The 16604-nt window shown below is 43.9% G+C and overlaps 1 protein-coding gene across 1 annotated transcript in view; it reads right to left on the reverse strand.

The window, feature by feature from the left end:
- Positions 1-16181, reverse strand: part of LOC126200905 (serine protease snake-like) — an 88096-nt gene extending 71915 nt beyond the window's left edge. Inside the window, exon 1 of the mRNA XM_049936745.1 lies at positions 16010-16181. Coding sequence (XP_049792702.1) covers positions 16010-16106 — 97 coding nt within the window. The 5' untranslated portion in view covers positions 16107-16181. The remainder of the gene's footprint in view (positions 1-16009) is intronic.
- Positions 16182-16604: the final 423 nt, after the last annotated feature.

Here is a 16604-nt window from a genome sequence, read left to right on the forward strand (position 1 = left end):
GGGCCAGTAATCCATTGCTGGGAGTCCCTGTGCCCCAGTGATGATGGGTACATACTTCATGGCATACATGGAGAGTGTGCAGCACAGGCGCAAAGAGTGCGATCCCTGTGTGGTCAGGCTACCATCGTGCAGGCATTTGACGATTCCCCTGCAAGGGGATGGCTACTGTGCTGGGTTTTGGGTGTACTGTGACAACAGGAAGGAAGGGTGGAAGAGCACAGAGGCTGACCTTACACCACAATGGTTGAACTTCTCTGCACGACACGCACTTCTGAAAATTTGGAAAATATGGCAGGTCAAATCTAATAATGGGGACCATGTAATCGTTAATGGAAGGTGAAGACAGCGCCGGGAGTGAAACTACAAATCGTGAACCATGTCCAAGCAAGGTCTGCACCAGAAGTACCATTCAAAAGAAAGTGAGAGGATGAAAGAGATAGTCGAAGTGTAGGTTTGCAGCACAGAAAGGGGAAGCAATTCTGCTATGGCTGGGCCACCTTGGTAGCCAAGCACATACTCACCAAAGAGTGGTAAGCCCTGGGGAGAAAAATGGGTGTGTAGTATTTGAGGCACTAACTGTTTTGTGAGCAAACTTCTTTCGCAGTATCCCAGCAACGGCGAACTGCATTCTGCCACCTGGTTTACCTAGGAACCTGACCATGTGATCATTCCATTTCATGAAATGTATTCACAATTGCGAATATGGATAACCACCAGCTATTTAATGGAATGACGACAGTGAACATTTGTGCTTGACCTGGTCTCGAACCCGGATTTCTCGTTTATCGCGAGCGGTCGCCTTACCATTTGGCTATACGAGCACAACTCATGACCAGAACCAAACATATGTATGTCGTCAGCCATATGCATGCATGTCTGAAGGAACTTTGCATCATAATTCAGGATAACACAGGCACTACAATGTTGTATTCCATTTCAGATTTACTTTCTTATGTAGGAGTATTTGTGTGTGATAAGATCTTTAACAAGCGATGATGAAGTGCACTGCTTTAAGTTTCTGAAGGTTTAAAGCAAGTTAACAGTACGTGCACCACTTTGAAAGCTTTTCTCAGAGGATAATTCAACACAGATAACAGCATCATCTGCAAAAACTCTGAGATAAATATTAACATTATACGCCAGATAATTAAAATGAACGACAAGGGTCACAAGGAACTTCCCTGGGAGAGTTTTCTTCAATCGATGACTCTCCGTCTAAGACAATATGCTACATCGCCCCTACGATGAAATCCTCTAGTCACAAATTTCCTATGATACCCGTATATGATCGTACTTCCGTTAATAAGCATTAGAACGATATTGAGACAAATGCTTTTAGGTACTTCCGATAATAAGCATTAGAACGGTATTGAGACAAATGCTTTTCGGTAGTGAAAAAGTAGTGCATCCACCTCACTGCTTTAAACGATTACCTTGTACGTATGCCGGCCGGTGTGGCCGAACGGTTCTAGGCGTTTCAGTCTGGAACCGCGCGACTGATACCGTCGCAGGTTCGAATCCTGCCTTGGGCATGGATGTGTGTGATGTCCTTAGGTTAGTTAGGTTTAAGTAGTTCCAAGTTCTAGGGGACTGATGACCTCAGATGTTAAGTCCCATAGTGCTCAGAGCCATTTGAACCATTTTTGAACCTCCTGCGTGCAAGTTGCCCAGTGGTTATATTGTGGTTTGCATGTGCACCAAGTAGAGGATGGGCACTGCATTCTTATGTGTAATATTGCGTTTGATTTTGTTGTACATTTACACTTTCAACACGACCAAAATATTGTGATATTTAATCTGCAGCGAACAAGATCTTGCACGCGGACTCGACTGGAGGGATAGAAGGCTCATTAAGAACCAATACCTCTAACAGGAAATACTCTGTAACATATATTTGGCGCATAAGATTCAGAAATGTTTGAAAGGAAAAAGAGGAGTTCGGGTTGGTGGTAGGAGGATAGAATGTATTCGATTTACAGATCATATGATGTTTTAAAAGAAATAAGACCTTTGAGCAATTCGGAATGAGAATTAATAAGAAAAAGAGAATTATGGTGTTAAGTGCAAGAAAATAAGAACAACTAAAAAGCCAGGACAGGAAGATTATAACAAGTTAGTGCTTACAGAGATCTGGGAAGCATAACTACGAACAGCATGAGATGTAACAAGGAGGTGAAAACACGCATAACAATGGCCAAAAAGGCATTTAAAAAGGAGGCTTCTATGTGGGTGCATGGACAGGGATACGAGGAAGAGCCTGGCAAAGAGCTTTTTACAGAGCGTGGCATTATACAGAGCTGAGGCATGGACACTGAGGAAAGAGGAAGAAAGAAGAGTACAAGTATTTGAGATGTGGATTTGGAAGAGGACAGAAGGGATAAAATGGGTAGACAAAGTGATTAATGAGGTGCAGAGAAGAGTGGGGGTAGAGAGAGAAATTTTATACACACATCAAAAAAAAGTTTTGCATCACCCTGGTTCCCAGGAGTTCTGAAGATAGACATTGGCTGTGGATAATGTATCAAGACACAGTCCCTTTGACTGTTCAGAGATGTCACTAAACCCGCCCAAATACGTAAACAACCATGCATGAGCAGCCTATTAGTCGGAGGGGTCCGACAGCCGATCAGTTCCAGTCATTCCACCAGGAAGGAAGTACATGGCTCTTGTCGTCTGTAGTTCAACCATGCCTAGACGGTCAATACCGCGGTTCGATCGCGTCCGCATTGTTACTTTGTGCCAGAAAGGGTCTCAACAAGGGAAGTGTCCAGGCATATCGGGGTGAACGAAAGCGATGTTGTTCGGACATGGAGGACATATAGAAAGACAGGAACTGTCGATGACATGCCTCGCTCAGGCCGCCCAAGGGCCACTACTGCAGTGGATGACCCTTAACTACGGATTATGGGTCGGGGGAACCCTGACAGCGACGCGACCATATTGAACAATGCTTTTCGTGCAGCCGCAGTACGTCATGTTACGACTCAAACTGTGCACAATAGGCTGTACGATGCGCAACTTCACTCCTAACGTCCCTGGCGAGGTCCATCTTTGCAACCACGACACCGTGCAGCGCGGTACAGACGGGCCCAAAAACATGCGGAATAGAACGCTTAGGATTGGCTTCACGTTCTCTTCACCGATGAGTGTGGCATGTGCCTTCAACCAGACAATCGTCGGAGACGTGTTTGGAGGGAACCCGGTCAGGCTGAACGTCTTAGACACACTGACCAGCGAGAGCAGCAAGGTGGAGATTCCCTGCTGTTTTGGGGTGGCATTATGTGGGGCCGACGTACACCGCTGGTGGTCATGGAAGGCGCCGTAACGGCTGTACGATAAGTGAATGTCATCCTCCGACCGACAGTGCAACCATATTGGCAGCATATTGACGAGGCATTCGTCTTGATGGACGACAATTCGCGTCCCCATCGTGCACATCTTGTGAATGACTTCCTTCAGGATAACGACATCGCTCGACTAGAGTGGCCAGCATGTTCTCCAGACATGAACCCTATCGAACAAGCCTGGGATAGATTGAAAAGGGAGTTTTATGGGCGATGTAATCCACCAACCACTTTGAGGGATCTATGCTGAATCGCTGTTGAGGAATGGGACAATCTGGACCAACAGTGCCTTGATGATCTTGTGGATAGTATGCCACGACGAATACAGGCATGCATCAATGCAAGAGCACGTGCTACTGGGCAATCTGGACCATCGCCTCTGAAGGTCTCGCTGTATGGTGCTACAACATGCAATAAAAAGGGCAGAAATGATACAGATCCGAAACGATTACTGCATCACGCTATCTGGACATTCTTCGTGAATTTGTGGCGGTACAAACTGCCTTAGACGACACTGCGAACACCTCGTGGTTTATGCAAGATGGTGCCCGGCCACATCGCACGGCCGACGTCTTTAATTTCCTGAATGAATATTTCGATGATCGTGTGATTGCTTTGGGCTATCCGAAACATACAGGAGGCGGCGTGGATTGGCCTCCCTATTCGCCAGACATGAACCCCTGTGACTTCTTTCTGTGGGGACACTTGAAAGACCAAGTGTACCGCCAGAATCCAGAAACAATTGAACAGCTGAAGCAGTACATCTCATCTGCATGTGAAGCCATTCCGCCAGACACGTTGTCAAAGGTTTCGGGTAATTTCATTCAGAGACTACGCCATATTATTGCTACGCATGGTGGATATGTGGAAAATATCGTACTATAGAGTTTCCCAGACCGCAGCGCCATCTGTTGTTGAAAATTGTAACTACTGTAATTTCGAAAGTTTGTCTGCCTGAAAATGTACTGTTGTCCCAAGCATATTGCAACAAACGGTGTATTTCTATCGCTGCTCGTTTAGTTTTTATTGCCGTCTCAAATATACCGGTCATTTTTGAAACACCCTGTATTTATGTTGATTTCTATTCCAGTTTTCTGTACAGGTTCTGGAACTCTCGGAACCGAAGTGATGCAAAACTTTTTTTGATGTGTGTGGATACAGGAAGAGGAAATACGACTGGCTTGGACATTAGATGAGAAGAGTGTTTACTGGCGATGCTGTGGAAGGAACGATAAATGGGAAACATAGATGATATTAGGTGGTGGATAGTATGAGGGTGGAAAGCAATTACGAGAAAACGAAGGCAGGAGTGCATGGAGAGCTACAAGACCTGCCCTAGGTCCAAACACGATGATGATGCTGTATGTTACGAATCAATATAAGCGATACTACTTGCACTTATGTGATATTGTGTTCAGAAGTGAAGCTCGCCGGCCACTTGGAGCGCTGCAGTCGCATAGTATAACAAAAATGAGCAGCGGTGTCGTGAATATGTGTTAATTCTGTGGCGTGGACGCTTCCAGTGTAGTCAGACAAGCCTGACGACGAAGAACAAATCAGAGTCCACGCAGAATACCGTGGCCGATAGATGCGCAGTCCGCAGGTCGCGTGTGGAGAGCAGTAGTTGTGAGGGTTACGGGCAGACGCTGTAGGGGAAAAGACGAGAGCAGGAGGGGAGGTGCCGCTCTGAACTGAAGCTTGCGCTCACATTTTAAATATTAAGTGGAGCTCCGATGCGCCCGCACTTGCACTGGTTTGATTAACATCTAAAAAGAATTCCGCTGAAAATGCAGCGATCCATTTTCTCTCGGCTTCTTAACAATTTGTAACTTCCAGAGAAGAGCCATGAGTGGCGAATTTTCTCTTGCTGCCACGTTAAAATTTGATTCTTTTTGCCAGAATACAGCGGAGCTTACATGTTGTGCAGACGCAACTGCGAGAGAATTTTCAAACAGTGGTTTATTAAGTGAGGAACTGAGGAAAAGTGAGATCAGTAGCTTATTAAAAAAAGCACATCCTCAGTACAAAATAAACATGTAATCTCTTCAGTTATGTTGTTCGAAAACCCATAGCATTTGTCAACTCACGAACTATCAATGACCCCTAAAATTACGTTCTACCATCGAAAAAGTCTGTTGATAGTGTAATAACATGGCAGATAATTAAGTTTTGAATAATAACCGTATGGTAAAATACTCTCTTCTTTGTGTGCTATACTTTGCCAAAATCTCATCTCGATACCTGAAACCGTTTACGAAATATGAGGAATGTTGCGGGTATTTCATTATGGCTTTATCGCTGGCACACGCAATAGCATCAGTGTGCTACATCAGATCAATTTTCTCGAGATTGGTGACAGAGACCGTTACACAAGTCTGAAAAAAATTCTATATGTTAGCTAAAATTCATATGCAGCAACATATTATGTAATATGCACCAAATATAAAATAACAGCGGCCCCCATTTTTCATTGGATACTTTTTCAAATTTCGGGCAGTTTGTTACTTCCATGTAAATATCACAATAACTATGGCCATTAAGGAAATAATGGGTGCATCATCATGAGGCCGACATATAAGGCTATAAGTAACGCTAAGATAGTTTCTGTAAAATCATTTGAGAAAGATTAGAGGAGGTGCACCTCGAGTCTGTCATCGCTGACTGACCGAAAGATGGCGAACACTGTGGGCCTCCTCTTCCGAACAAACGAAGGTACTCGCCCAGAGCTCTGGACGAAAGTTGGTCACTGCGCATCAGCCACCTTATTCTGTCCACACAGGATAAGGTGGCCAACTTTCAGACCACCTCCGAAGATACAGTAATCGTAAGAGAAATGGAAGCCTAGCTGGTCTAAGATCTGTGTATCATAATTGAGACGATATCGGAAAAAAGCGAGAATCAGGTAAGAATCAGTTTGTAACATTTTGCACATTTTAATATAAAGTACGGCACCAGCTCACACCCGTTCAAATTGCCCTCTGAACCAACCAGCAGCAGAAATGTTGCAGCTGTGTCAGTCCAGATCAGATAGCGTCTTTATCCACCTTTGGCCATGAACGAGTACTGAGTTTAAGAATGGAAGATTCTACAGCAAAGATAGCAATGGAACCATGTGGACTCAACTGGCAAACGATGATGAGTGTCCTTTGGGACTATTATCGTCAATTTACCCATGTTTGGGAAGCGCTGGCGCTCTGCAACTGTATTTTGAATTAATGAATAACTGGCCGGCCGAAGTGGCCGTGCGGTTAAAGGCGCTGCAGTCTGGAACCGCAAGACCGCTACGGTCGCAGGTTCGAATCCTGCCTCGGGCATGGATGTGTGTGATGTCCTTAGGTTAGTTAGGTTTAACTAGTTCTAAGTTCTAGGGGACTAATGACCTCAGCAGTTTAGTCCCATAGTGCTCAGAGCCATTTGAACCATTTTTTTTGAATAACTGGTCCAGTTACTACAATGTTTATTTTGGTTGCAGCGTTCATATTGCAGCCATTTTCTAATGGATCTGAAAATTGTGGTATAAAACTCCTCCCGAACAGGCCATAGGCCATGAAGACCCAACGGCACCGACCGGCCGCCGTGTCATCCTCAGCCCACAGGCGTCACTGGATGCGGATATGGAGGAGCAAGTGGCCAGCACACCGCTCTCCCTGCCGTATGTCAGTTTCCGAGACCGGAGCCGCTTCTTCTCAGTGAAGTAGCTCCTCAGTTTGCCTCACAAGGGTTGAGTGCACCCCGCTTGCCAACAGCGCTCAGCAGACAGGATGGACACCCATCCAAGTGCTAGCCCAGCCCGACAGCGCTTAAATTCGGTGATCTGACGGGAACCGGTGTTATCACTGCGGCAAGGCCGTTGGCGAAAATTGTGGTATGGTAAAGCATTATTTGTTGCTCTGAGATCCACTAGAAATTGGTTTCGCCATAATCGCCACAACCAGTCGTGGACCAAGACAAACAACATTGTAGTAAAATGGTTCAAATGGCTCTGAGCACTATGGGACTTAACATCTGAGGTCATCAGTCCCCTAGACTTAGAACTAAGCAAACCTAACTAACCTAAGGACATCACACACATCCATGCCAGAGGCAGGATTCGAACCTGCGACCGTAGCAGCCGCGTGGTTCCGGACTGAAGTGCCTAGAACCGCTCGGCCACCACGCCCGGCAAACATTGTAGTAACTGGAGTGGTTATTCATTAATTTTTTGGGACACTATGATGTGATGCTAAAACATATTGCTCTTTAGAGGTAAACTGTCACGGGAGCTTACTATCCCAATCTCCTGAAGAAGTTACAGGAGGATGTAATGATGTAACGTGGCAGAGAATTGTCCGAGGGTGTGCTTTTCCTCCTCATTCTGTACAGGACAGTCACACATGCTGCATCTTGAGCTATCATTTTGTTGCCTAATCCCGTTTCTCCTCAGACATTTCCAGGTTGACAACGAGTTGATTTTCAAGATGGATGTTTTCCTGAACAGTCGAAATGCAGACTTCTATAACCAGGATCAGAATAACAAAGTGACTGACAGCTATGTGTTTACAGGACAGCTGTCATAGCAACAAGCAGAGCACTGTTTGGTCACATCCTCTGTCCTGCGCACAATTGTCACATCGCTCTGCTACTCAACTGTGGACAATAATTACGATGTATTAACATAACTGTTGTGATTGTTCTTTCCTTTGTTTCTTTGTGCGGTTTCTTTCTTTTACGGAATGTGTGAAGCTAACTGAGAAATTGCTTAGGGAACACTATTATGACCAGGCAAAGCAAACTCCATACTTCACGTTAACAACGAACATATGAACGTACTCAGTTCGGAGATCACAGATGCTGCTACCATATTGCGCTTACGCTTAATAGACAACTGACAATATCCCTCCTTCCCATGCTCAACTATCAATCACTTTGGTATTCTGATCCATGCTTTATACAACAAAGGTCTCCAACAAACCGTCAATCTTTGGGAAAAATGACTCACTGAAGGGTGAATGTGCAGAGAAGGATTAACACCACCACCAAGTTTCAGGGTCACAGCTTGATTTTTCCAGATGAGAAATTTTATGACTACCTCTCATACAGCTTCCATATCAGAGCTTAAATGTCCTACTGTGGAATTGTCAATATGAACAAAGTTTTCATTGAGGTATGAACATGAAAGTCTAAGGATATGAAAGGGAAGCAATGGTTCACAAGGGAGTGGGACAGGGTTTTAGCATGTACCCAATGTTATTCAATCTGGATATTGAAGAAGATTAAAAAAGTCAAGAAGAAATTTGGAAAGAAGATTAAGGTTCAAGGAGAAGAAGAAGCATGAAGTTTGCTGACGAAATTGTAATCCTATCAGAGGCACAAAAGTACTCTGAAGAGCACTTGGATGGAATGGCTAGTGTCTTTAAAAAAGGTTATAAGATGGACATCGACAGAAGCAAAGCAAGTCTAATGAAATGTAGTCGAATTAACTCAGGTAATGCTGAAGGAATGACAGTAGGAGAGGGGACGCTAAAAGAAATGGATGAGTTTTGCTATTTGGGTAGTAAAATACCTTAGTGATGGCCACAGTAGAGAAGGTATAAAATGCATACTGACAATAGCAAGAAAGCCTTTCCTGAAAAGATAAAAATCAAACACAAGGAAGTCTCTTCTGCAGGTATTTATTTGGAGTGTAGCCATGACAGAAGTGAAAAATGGGAAATAAATAGTTGAGATAAATAGAAAATGGAAGCTTTTCAAATGTGGTGCTATAGCTGAATGTTTAGGATTACATGGATAGATCGAGTAACTAATGGTGAGGTACTGAATCGAATTGGGAGAAAAAGATTTATGGCAAAACTGACTAAAACAACGAATTGTTTGACGGGACGCATCCTGAGCCATCAAGGAATCATCAGTTTGATAATGGAGGGAAGTGGGGGGGGGGGGGGGGGTTAAAAATTGTGGAACAGGCCAAGGCGTGAATATTGTCAGCAGGCTCAAATGGATGCCGGGTGCTGTAGTTTTTCGGAGATGAAGAGGCTTGCACAGGATAGAGTGGTGCGAAAAGCTGCACAGGACCGGACCAGAACAACAACAAAGGTGAAAACACCTTCATTAAACAGGAATTGTGTTTTCACTGGCTTATATTTCTTTTCTCTCTTCTTTCTCCCATGAATTTCTTTTGCAAGTGAAATGATCAACAGCCGTCTCCCACCATACTGGTATTCCGGAGACCCTGGTATTGTCTTTAGATCGCTTTGATGTCTCCTCCTCACTGGCATCGCCCAAGCTTTCGGAAAAAGTCAAGGTTACTGTTCAAAGGATGGATCTTGAGCCTCGTGATTCAGTGTAACTTCTTGGATTTTTCCAATTAGTTGCCTGCACAGAAAAATAGTATGGACCCTTTTTGCAGGCTAAAAACACAGTAACAACATCCTTGATTGATACCTAGTCCTTGTTCTCATTCATATTCATTTTTTATTCAAAGCTGGAATCTAACATTTTTAGAACGTCAGGTACAACAAACACGCCATCTTTTAATTTCGCTTTTGATAGGTGAGGTAACCTCCCAGAGATATGTGCGTAATTCTCCATCTTTGAGCCACTCATTATATTTTTCATTAGTCCAAAGGTAGAAGGTCGTAGTAGAAATGTTTTCAGATCCACGAGTTTCTTGCGGCGCAAAACTTTTTCTCCACGATTCAACAATTTACTAGGAGGCCAATTTATTGTACACCAATTTTGACCCGTTGCCGTAGTGTATCACTCACACAAGAAAAAGAAAAGTCGCCATAACGCCCTCTTTAAAAGGCCAGAGTGTTAAGCGATGTTGGGTGACAAGCCAGTTTTGTTTCCATATTAGGATACAGCACACTATAAAACGACAGAAGGTGTTACTCCCATTAAAAACGTTACTTCATCGTCAGTCTTATGCAACGTGCACACTATCTTCGGTCGATACTCATGGAGGACATTGTTTCAACATTTCTTGCAGATTAGCGAATATTTAATGCGTTGACGATACGTTACGATGCAGTGCAGTTAAATGTTAGTCGCTCTTGACTGCTGCATCTTCTTCTAATACCCAGCGATACGAGAGTTTCAAGAGGAAGTGCGTGTTGCTCGAATGATGTCGGACTGCGTATCTGCGCAGCATTTTGTGGTCGTTTCAGAGCCATTAGCTCAGTAAACTTCCTCTATTTTCCTTTGTGAAATAATTTAAATTAGTATGTTATTCCGCTAAGGTTAGAGAACGCGAGGAAAAAAAGAAGGAAATATTACGTTCGGAGAAAAATTTCGTAAGGAATATGTCTCATGAATGTGGATTGTAACATTTCTCGTGGTGCAAATTTGCAGATTGTGTTTTTAAAGTTGGCTGCGTTGTAACTATAACTTAATTACTTGTCTTTTTTCCCATGAATTTCTTTTTCCAAGTGAAATGATCAACAGTCGCATGAGTTGTCTCTCAGCATCCATTGACCCTGGTATTGTCTTCACATCACATTGATGTCTCCTCCTCGCTGGTATCGTCCCAATATTCGGAAAAAAAAGTCGCTGTTCAATGGATGGATCTTGAGCCTCGTGATACAATGTAACTTCTTGAACTTTTCCAGTTCGCTGCCTGCACAAAAAAAAAGTATGAATCCTTTCTGCAGGCTAAGAACATGGTAGCAACCTCCTTGCCTTTCTTGGTTCCAGTAGTTCACAAATAAATATACGAGGTGTGTGAGAAAAGTAATGAGACAGATTTTTTCCTAACGAAGTTTTTTCCAAACAATAACATTGTCCCTTTCAAGATAGTTTCCTTCGGCAGCTATACACTGGACTCGTTGTTCCCAGTCTTGGTAGCAGCGCTGAAAGGCTTCAACTGGTATGCCCTTTAACATGTCGGTCGCATTCTTTTGAATGTTCTTAAAAGTCCCAAATTGACGTTTCTCAATTTCGGTAAAAAAAAGGTCAAGAATTCATCAGGTGAATAGGAGGGCGGTGGAACAACAGAAATGCCTTTTGCGGTCAAATATTCGATGATGGAAGTGCCCGTGTGACGTGGCGCATTGTCACTATGCAGTATCCACTTCTCTGCAATTTCAGTCTCACTCTATTCATCCTTTCCCTCAGCTTTTCAGGGACATATTTGTAGAACACGCACCGGCCTTACTGTTAAACGTCAGTCTGATCTCCCAAGAGCACACACACATTCGACGCTTTCTTTCTTTTTTGACGTTGAAGGTCTCCCTGAGCGAGGTACATCTTCGACGTGTTTTGATCTGTGCCAGCGAAAAACTTGTGCTCTTGATACTTTCCGTATGTCACACTCACGGATTCCCAAAGTTTAACACAAGACTTAGCGTAACATTGCTCTAAATTCCGCTGTTCCATTTTCGTAACACGCAACAGAAAAGCGACTTCATTTCAACACTCACGTGACGCCTGTGTGGAGCTGCAGCTTGACTGAGCGCCTGGAAGGGATGAACACACCAGTCTACACAAGTACAACAACACGGCGTCGCCAGACCGTTCACATTGTTGTCAGTCTGTTTACTTTTCTCACATACCTCGTGAGGTTGCATCTTTCATAATTTACAAACCGTCGTCTAATCATTATAGTGGGAGAGCAAAAAAGAGGCATAAAACTTGTTTATTAAAAAATCCCTATGAAGCTCTGGGTTGAGCTTTACTCAGTATTTTCGCTTACGGTTTTCTTCAGTTGGTTTATTCGAGAGCGTTATTCGTGCAGCTTGCTAGCGTTTGAACAGAGATCCTACGAGCTATTATTGAGGAGCGGTTCATTTCAAACAGCTGAAGGAGATGCTGTGTGGGGGTTTCGTAAGAAGAACAACCCGAAAAATGCAGTGGTGAAGACAATGGACGCTTCGAGAACTGCTATCACATCTCAGTCGGGTCATCCCGATGTAAGTCGGCTTCCTCCTGCCCCCCCCCCCCCCCCCCACACACACACACACGTATTTCCATGTTTGTATGGCATAGGCGATTGACTACTTACGTCTTCTCAATTGTGATGCAGGCTGCTTCGCTTGCTATCCACGAACGCTTGTATGTTTCGTGGATAGCATAATTAATCTTCTACCCTACCGACCAAACAGATTTCGATCTCTCACTGTTTCCTTAAATTGCTTATTCAAAAGTCAGAACGGCTTCTTCAGCAAGGCCACGGAAAGTTTCTTATCCTGTCTTCTTGAAAGTGAACATGTACCAAGCCTGTCATAACTCCGTTGCTTCTACCTTGGTGGACAGTAGTAGTTTCTTCATTGCCATCTTATTCAGTAACCACAATGGCTTTCTGAATTTGACTGTGTTGAACAATTCTGTTTCCGTGAAATTCTATCTGCGGATAAGGTATACTTTTTTCATACCAGGGGCACCGTGCTGCCAACTACTGCCAGGTACTCCATATCAGCGACCTCAGTAGTCATTAGATATCGCGAGAGAGCAGAATGGAGCGCTCCGCGGAACTCACGGACTTCGAACGTAGTCAGATGATTGGGTGTCACTTGTGTCATACGCCTGTACGCGAGATTTCCACACTCCTTAACATACCTAGTTCCACTGTTGCCGATGTGATAGTGAAGTGCAAACGTGAAGGGACACGTAAAGCACAAAAGCGTACAGGCCGACTTCATCTGTTGACTGACAGAGACCACCGACAGTTGAAGAGGGCCGTAATGTGTAATAGGCAGACATCTATCCAGACCATCACACAGGAATTCCAAACTGCATCAGGATCCACTGCAAGTACTATGATAGTTAGGAGAGAGGTGAGAATACTTGGAATTCATGGTCGAGCGGCTTCTCATAAGCCACACATCACGCCGATAAAATACCAAACGACGCCACGCTTGGTGTAAGGAGCGTAAAAATTGGACGATTGAACAGTGGAAAAATGTTGTTTGGAGTGACGAATCACGCTACACAACGTGGCGATCAGATGGCAGGGTGTGGCTAATGCCTGGTGAACGTCATATGCCAGCGTGCGTAGTGCCAACAGTAAAATTCGGAGGCGATGGTGTTATGGTGTGGTCGTGTTTTTCATGGAGGGGGCTTGCAGCCCTTGTTGTTTTGCGTGGCACTATCACAGCACAGCCATACATTAATGTTTTAAGCACCTTCTTGCTTTGTTGAAGAGCAATTCGAGGATGGCTATTGCATCTTTCAACACGATCGAGGACCAGTTAATAATGCACGGTCTGTACCGGAGTGATTACACGTCAATAACATCCGTGTAATGTACTGGCCTACACAGAGTCCTTACCTGAGCCCTATAGAACCCCTTTGGGATGTTTTGGAACGCCGCCTTCGTACCAGGCCTCACAGATCGACATCGATACCTCTCCTCAGTGCAGCACTCCGTGAAGAATGGGCTGCCATTCCCCAGGAAACCTTCCAGCACCTGATTGAACGTATGTCTGCGAGAGTGGAAGGTATCATCAAGAATAAGGGTGGACCAACACAATATTGAATTCCAGAATTACCGATGGAGGGCGCCACGAACTTTTAAGTCATTTTCAGCCAGGTTTCCGGATACTTCTGATCACATAGTGTATTTCCTGACATATATGCACATTCTTCTTTCATTGGCCAAACGCGAAGTGCTTCAAAATATAACAGAGCAGTTACGAATTCAATGTTTAAATGCCCCAAGTAATTTAGTAGATAAACAGTGAGAGAATAAATACATCTCAATATTCAGTTTTTCAGTCTGATTCACGACTGCTGGTTATGCGTTCAGGAAATATATCAAGTTGCCTTAATAGTATTGGAAGATGCAGTCTTTTCTGATGTGCCTGATCGTCTGGTTAGGATCTCAACAATCGCGTGACATCCCATTGAGAAACAATGCCAGCGCATCGTCAGCGTCGTATAAGTTTATCTTTGAATTCAGCTTTTTATTTCCATATCTATGCCGAAGCCGCTTAGGCCGTGTGAAAATTTAAGCTTCCAAGTCAATGCAATTAAAAGATACGACCCTTTATGTCACTTATTTTGATATTCACAAACTCACTCATTAAAACCTATAGAGCACTTCCTGTTGACCTAGAACAGTGAAATTTTGCAAGAAGCAAGGTTTTACAGAGCAAGTAAAAGAATAAATCCGAAAATTGTTAATTCGTAGCTATACAATTACACTATCAAATGCTAAATAAACCAGAAATGTAAACTTAAAATTAAAACATTTTCGAAAATCTTAAAATTTCCGGGAGCGATATCTTGCCCGAATCGCTATCGATAAACGGCAAAAATTGTCGAGGTTTAGGACAACTATGGGTATATATACTTAATGAAGTTTGTGTGGAACCCTCAGAGCATTTTTACCGACAGAGGGACGAAACCCAATTGTACGTTTGGAGCTTGCAATTCGCCGTATCCAACGCAATCGGTTAGATGTCCGTCATTTATATGTTTTAAAAATGTATTAAAACTGCGGCAGAACAAATAGTACGGCATTTAAATGCTGAAACTTCATGAAAGAACGAATCTTTTGGAGCACTTGAGGTATAATTTTAGCGAGAACAATATAAGTCTGTCGTAATAAATAGGACTCCGAGTGTTAACGTTAAGACGTCGTGGTATGAAGTAACGGTGCCTGTCGCGATGTGTAGAATATAGTGTGTAAATTTTCTAAAGTGGGTTTCTGCGTCTACATATGCGCTTAAAATGCTGCTTTGACTGCGATGAATTCCCAGTACTGTGATGCAGGCCGCAACATGGTCACAGCTGCCCTCATAAACGAACACAAGTATTAAGTAAGACAAGTTGATTGTAGTTTTTCCGAACACTGACTGTCAACTGTTTAAAATGCATTATAACCTCACGAATCTGCTCATATGCCAACCTAACGATTGGAAGCACTCCTTCGAACTTCCTGCTAGTCACCTTCAGAAGTAGTCTATTTGCCGAGAAAGCCTACTTTCCCCTTACGGTTGGGGGTGGGGGAAATCCAACGCAGCTTCAAAATGGTGTGTAAACTATGACGCTGTACCTGAAGATAAAAAAGCAGGAAAGTCGTTGTAACGTTGCTTCAAGAGGACGCTGCAACATGGCTAACACGAGAAGATACAATGTGTGAAATTCACCGAGGTGACCTGCATTTTCACGCACGTATTATGAAAAATTTGTATCATGAGGAATAAAAAACGAGAACTAGTAAACAATAGGGTGCGTTAATCTCGGACACCACGAGAAGTAGAACACATGTCTGAACTATTTTATTTCAAATTACTAATTCTGTCCTGATTATAGCGTGCACAGCGGATGGTGGCGAATGTCTCCAGCCATTTCAATCGCTGCATTTGATTTCTGCATTGACGTATAGAGCTAGGAAACTACGAATACCGCGACAGTTTCGCTAATTACATTCTTCGTACGAAATATCTGTTTAGATTGCGGCACTTGGTACGTAGCTACACGCATTGGCCCGTTCATCTGTTTCAGCGTCGCATTAAACAGGCTTTTTTTTTTTTTAGCGAAACACGCTTACGTGTTCCATAGTATTCTAACGCATGTCATTTAGACGTTGTGTACGGCACAGATGACGGTTACAGCGCCACGTGGCGTTCAAACAAGGAACTGATTCGATCGTTCATCTATATAGTTTCAAGGTCAGTGGCCGCCGTTGCAATAGCGAACAGTGAAATGTTCCGTAGCAGCAACAAATGTTCCGGAACAACACTCACCGTTGTATACAGAGGGCTTGGCGTCTTCGCTGAATATGATAGCGCTGGCCGTGGCGCACGCTGCCAGCACTACGAATGCAATCGTTCCGGAGCCCATCTCTGATGCACAAATGCGAGCCACCAATCGTCTTCACCTGCCACTGCGGCGCCTGGCGAAGAACTGGACTCGGAAGACAGTTAGTTTACCTGCGGGCGCTCGGCTCCCACCGGCCGGGTCAGGGCCCGTGACGTCATTACGAGCTGCGGCCAATGGCAAGCGCCATCAAGGTTACGGACGCTGCAGGCGCTGGGATGCCCCGACAGCTTCCCGCAGATGGTCATTTCGCTCTGCGGGCGGTCTTCCTTCAGCAGCAGTCCAGTATCCTGTTACTTTTGAGTTTTCTTAACTGTCGATTTACACCACCTCATTTTTTTCAACTGACCTTCATTGACACACAAATGTCGACCAAAAACTAGACAAAATACTGAACTTTCGTCCGATATCGTTGACACAAATCTGTTGCACAATCTTAGACCATACTCTTGTGTCCAGACTTAGTGACGTATCTCGAACAGAACGAACTTCTCCATGCCAACCAGCATGGATTCAGAAAAC

Source organism: Schistocerca nitens, chromosome 1 (assembly GCF_023898315.1).
Source record: "Schistocerca nitens isolate TAMUIC-IGC-003100 chromosome 1, iqSchNite1.1, whole genome shotgun sequence".
NCBI lineage: Eukaryota > Metazoa > Arthropoda > Insecta > Orthoptera > Acrididae > Schistocerca > Schistocerca nitens.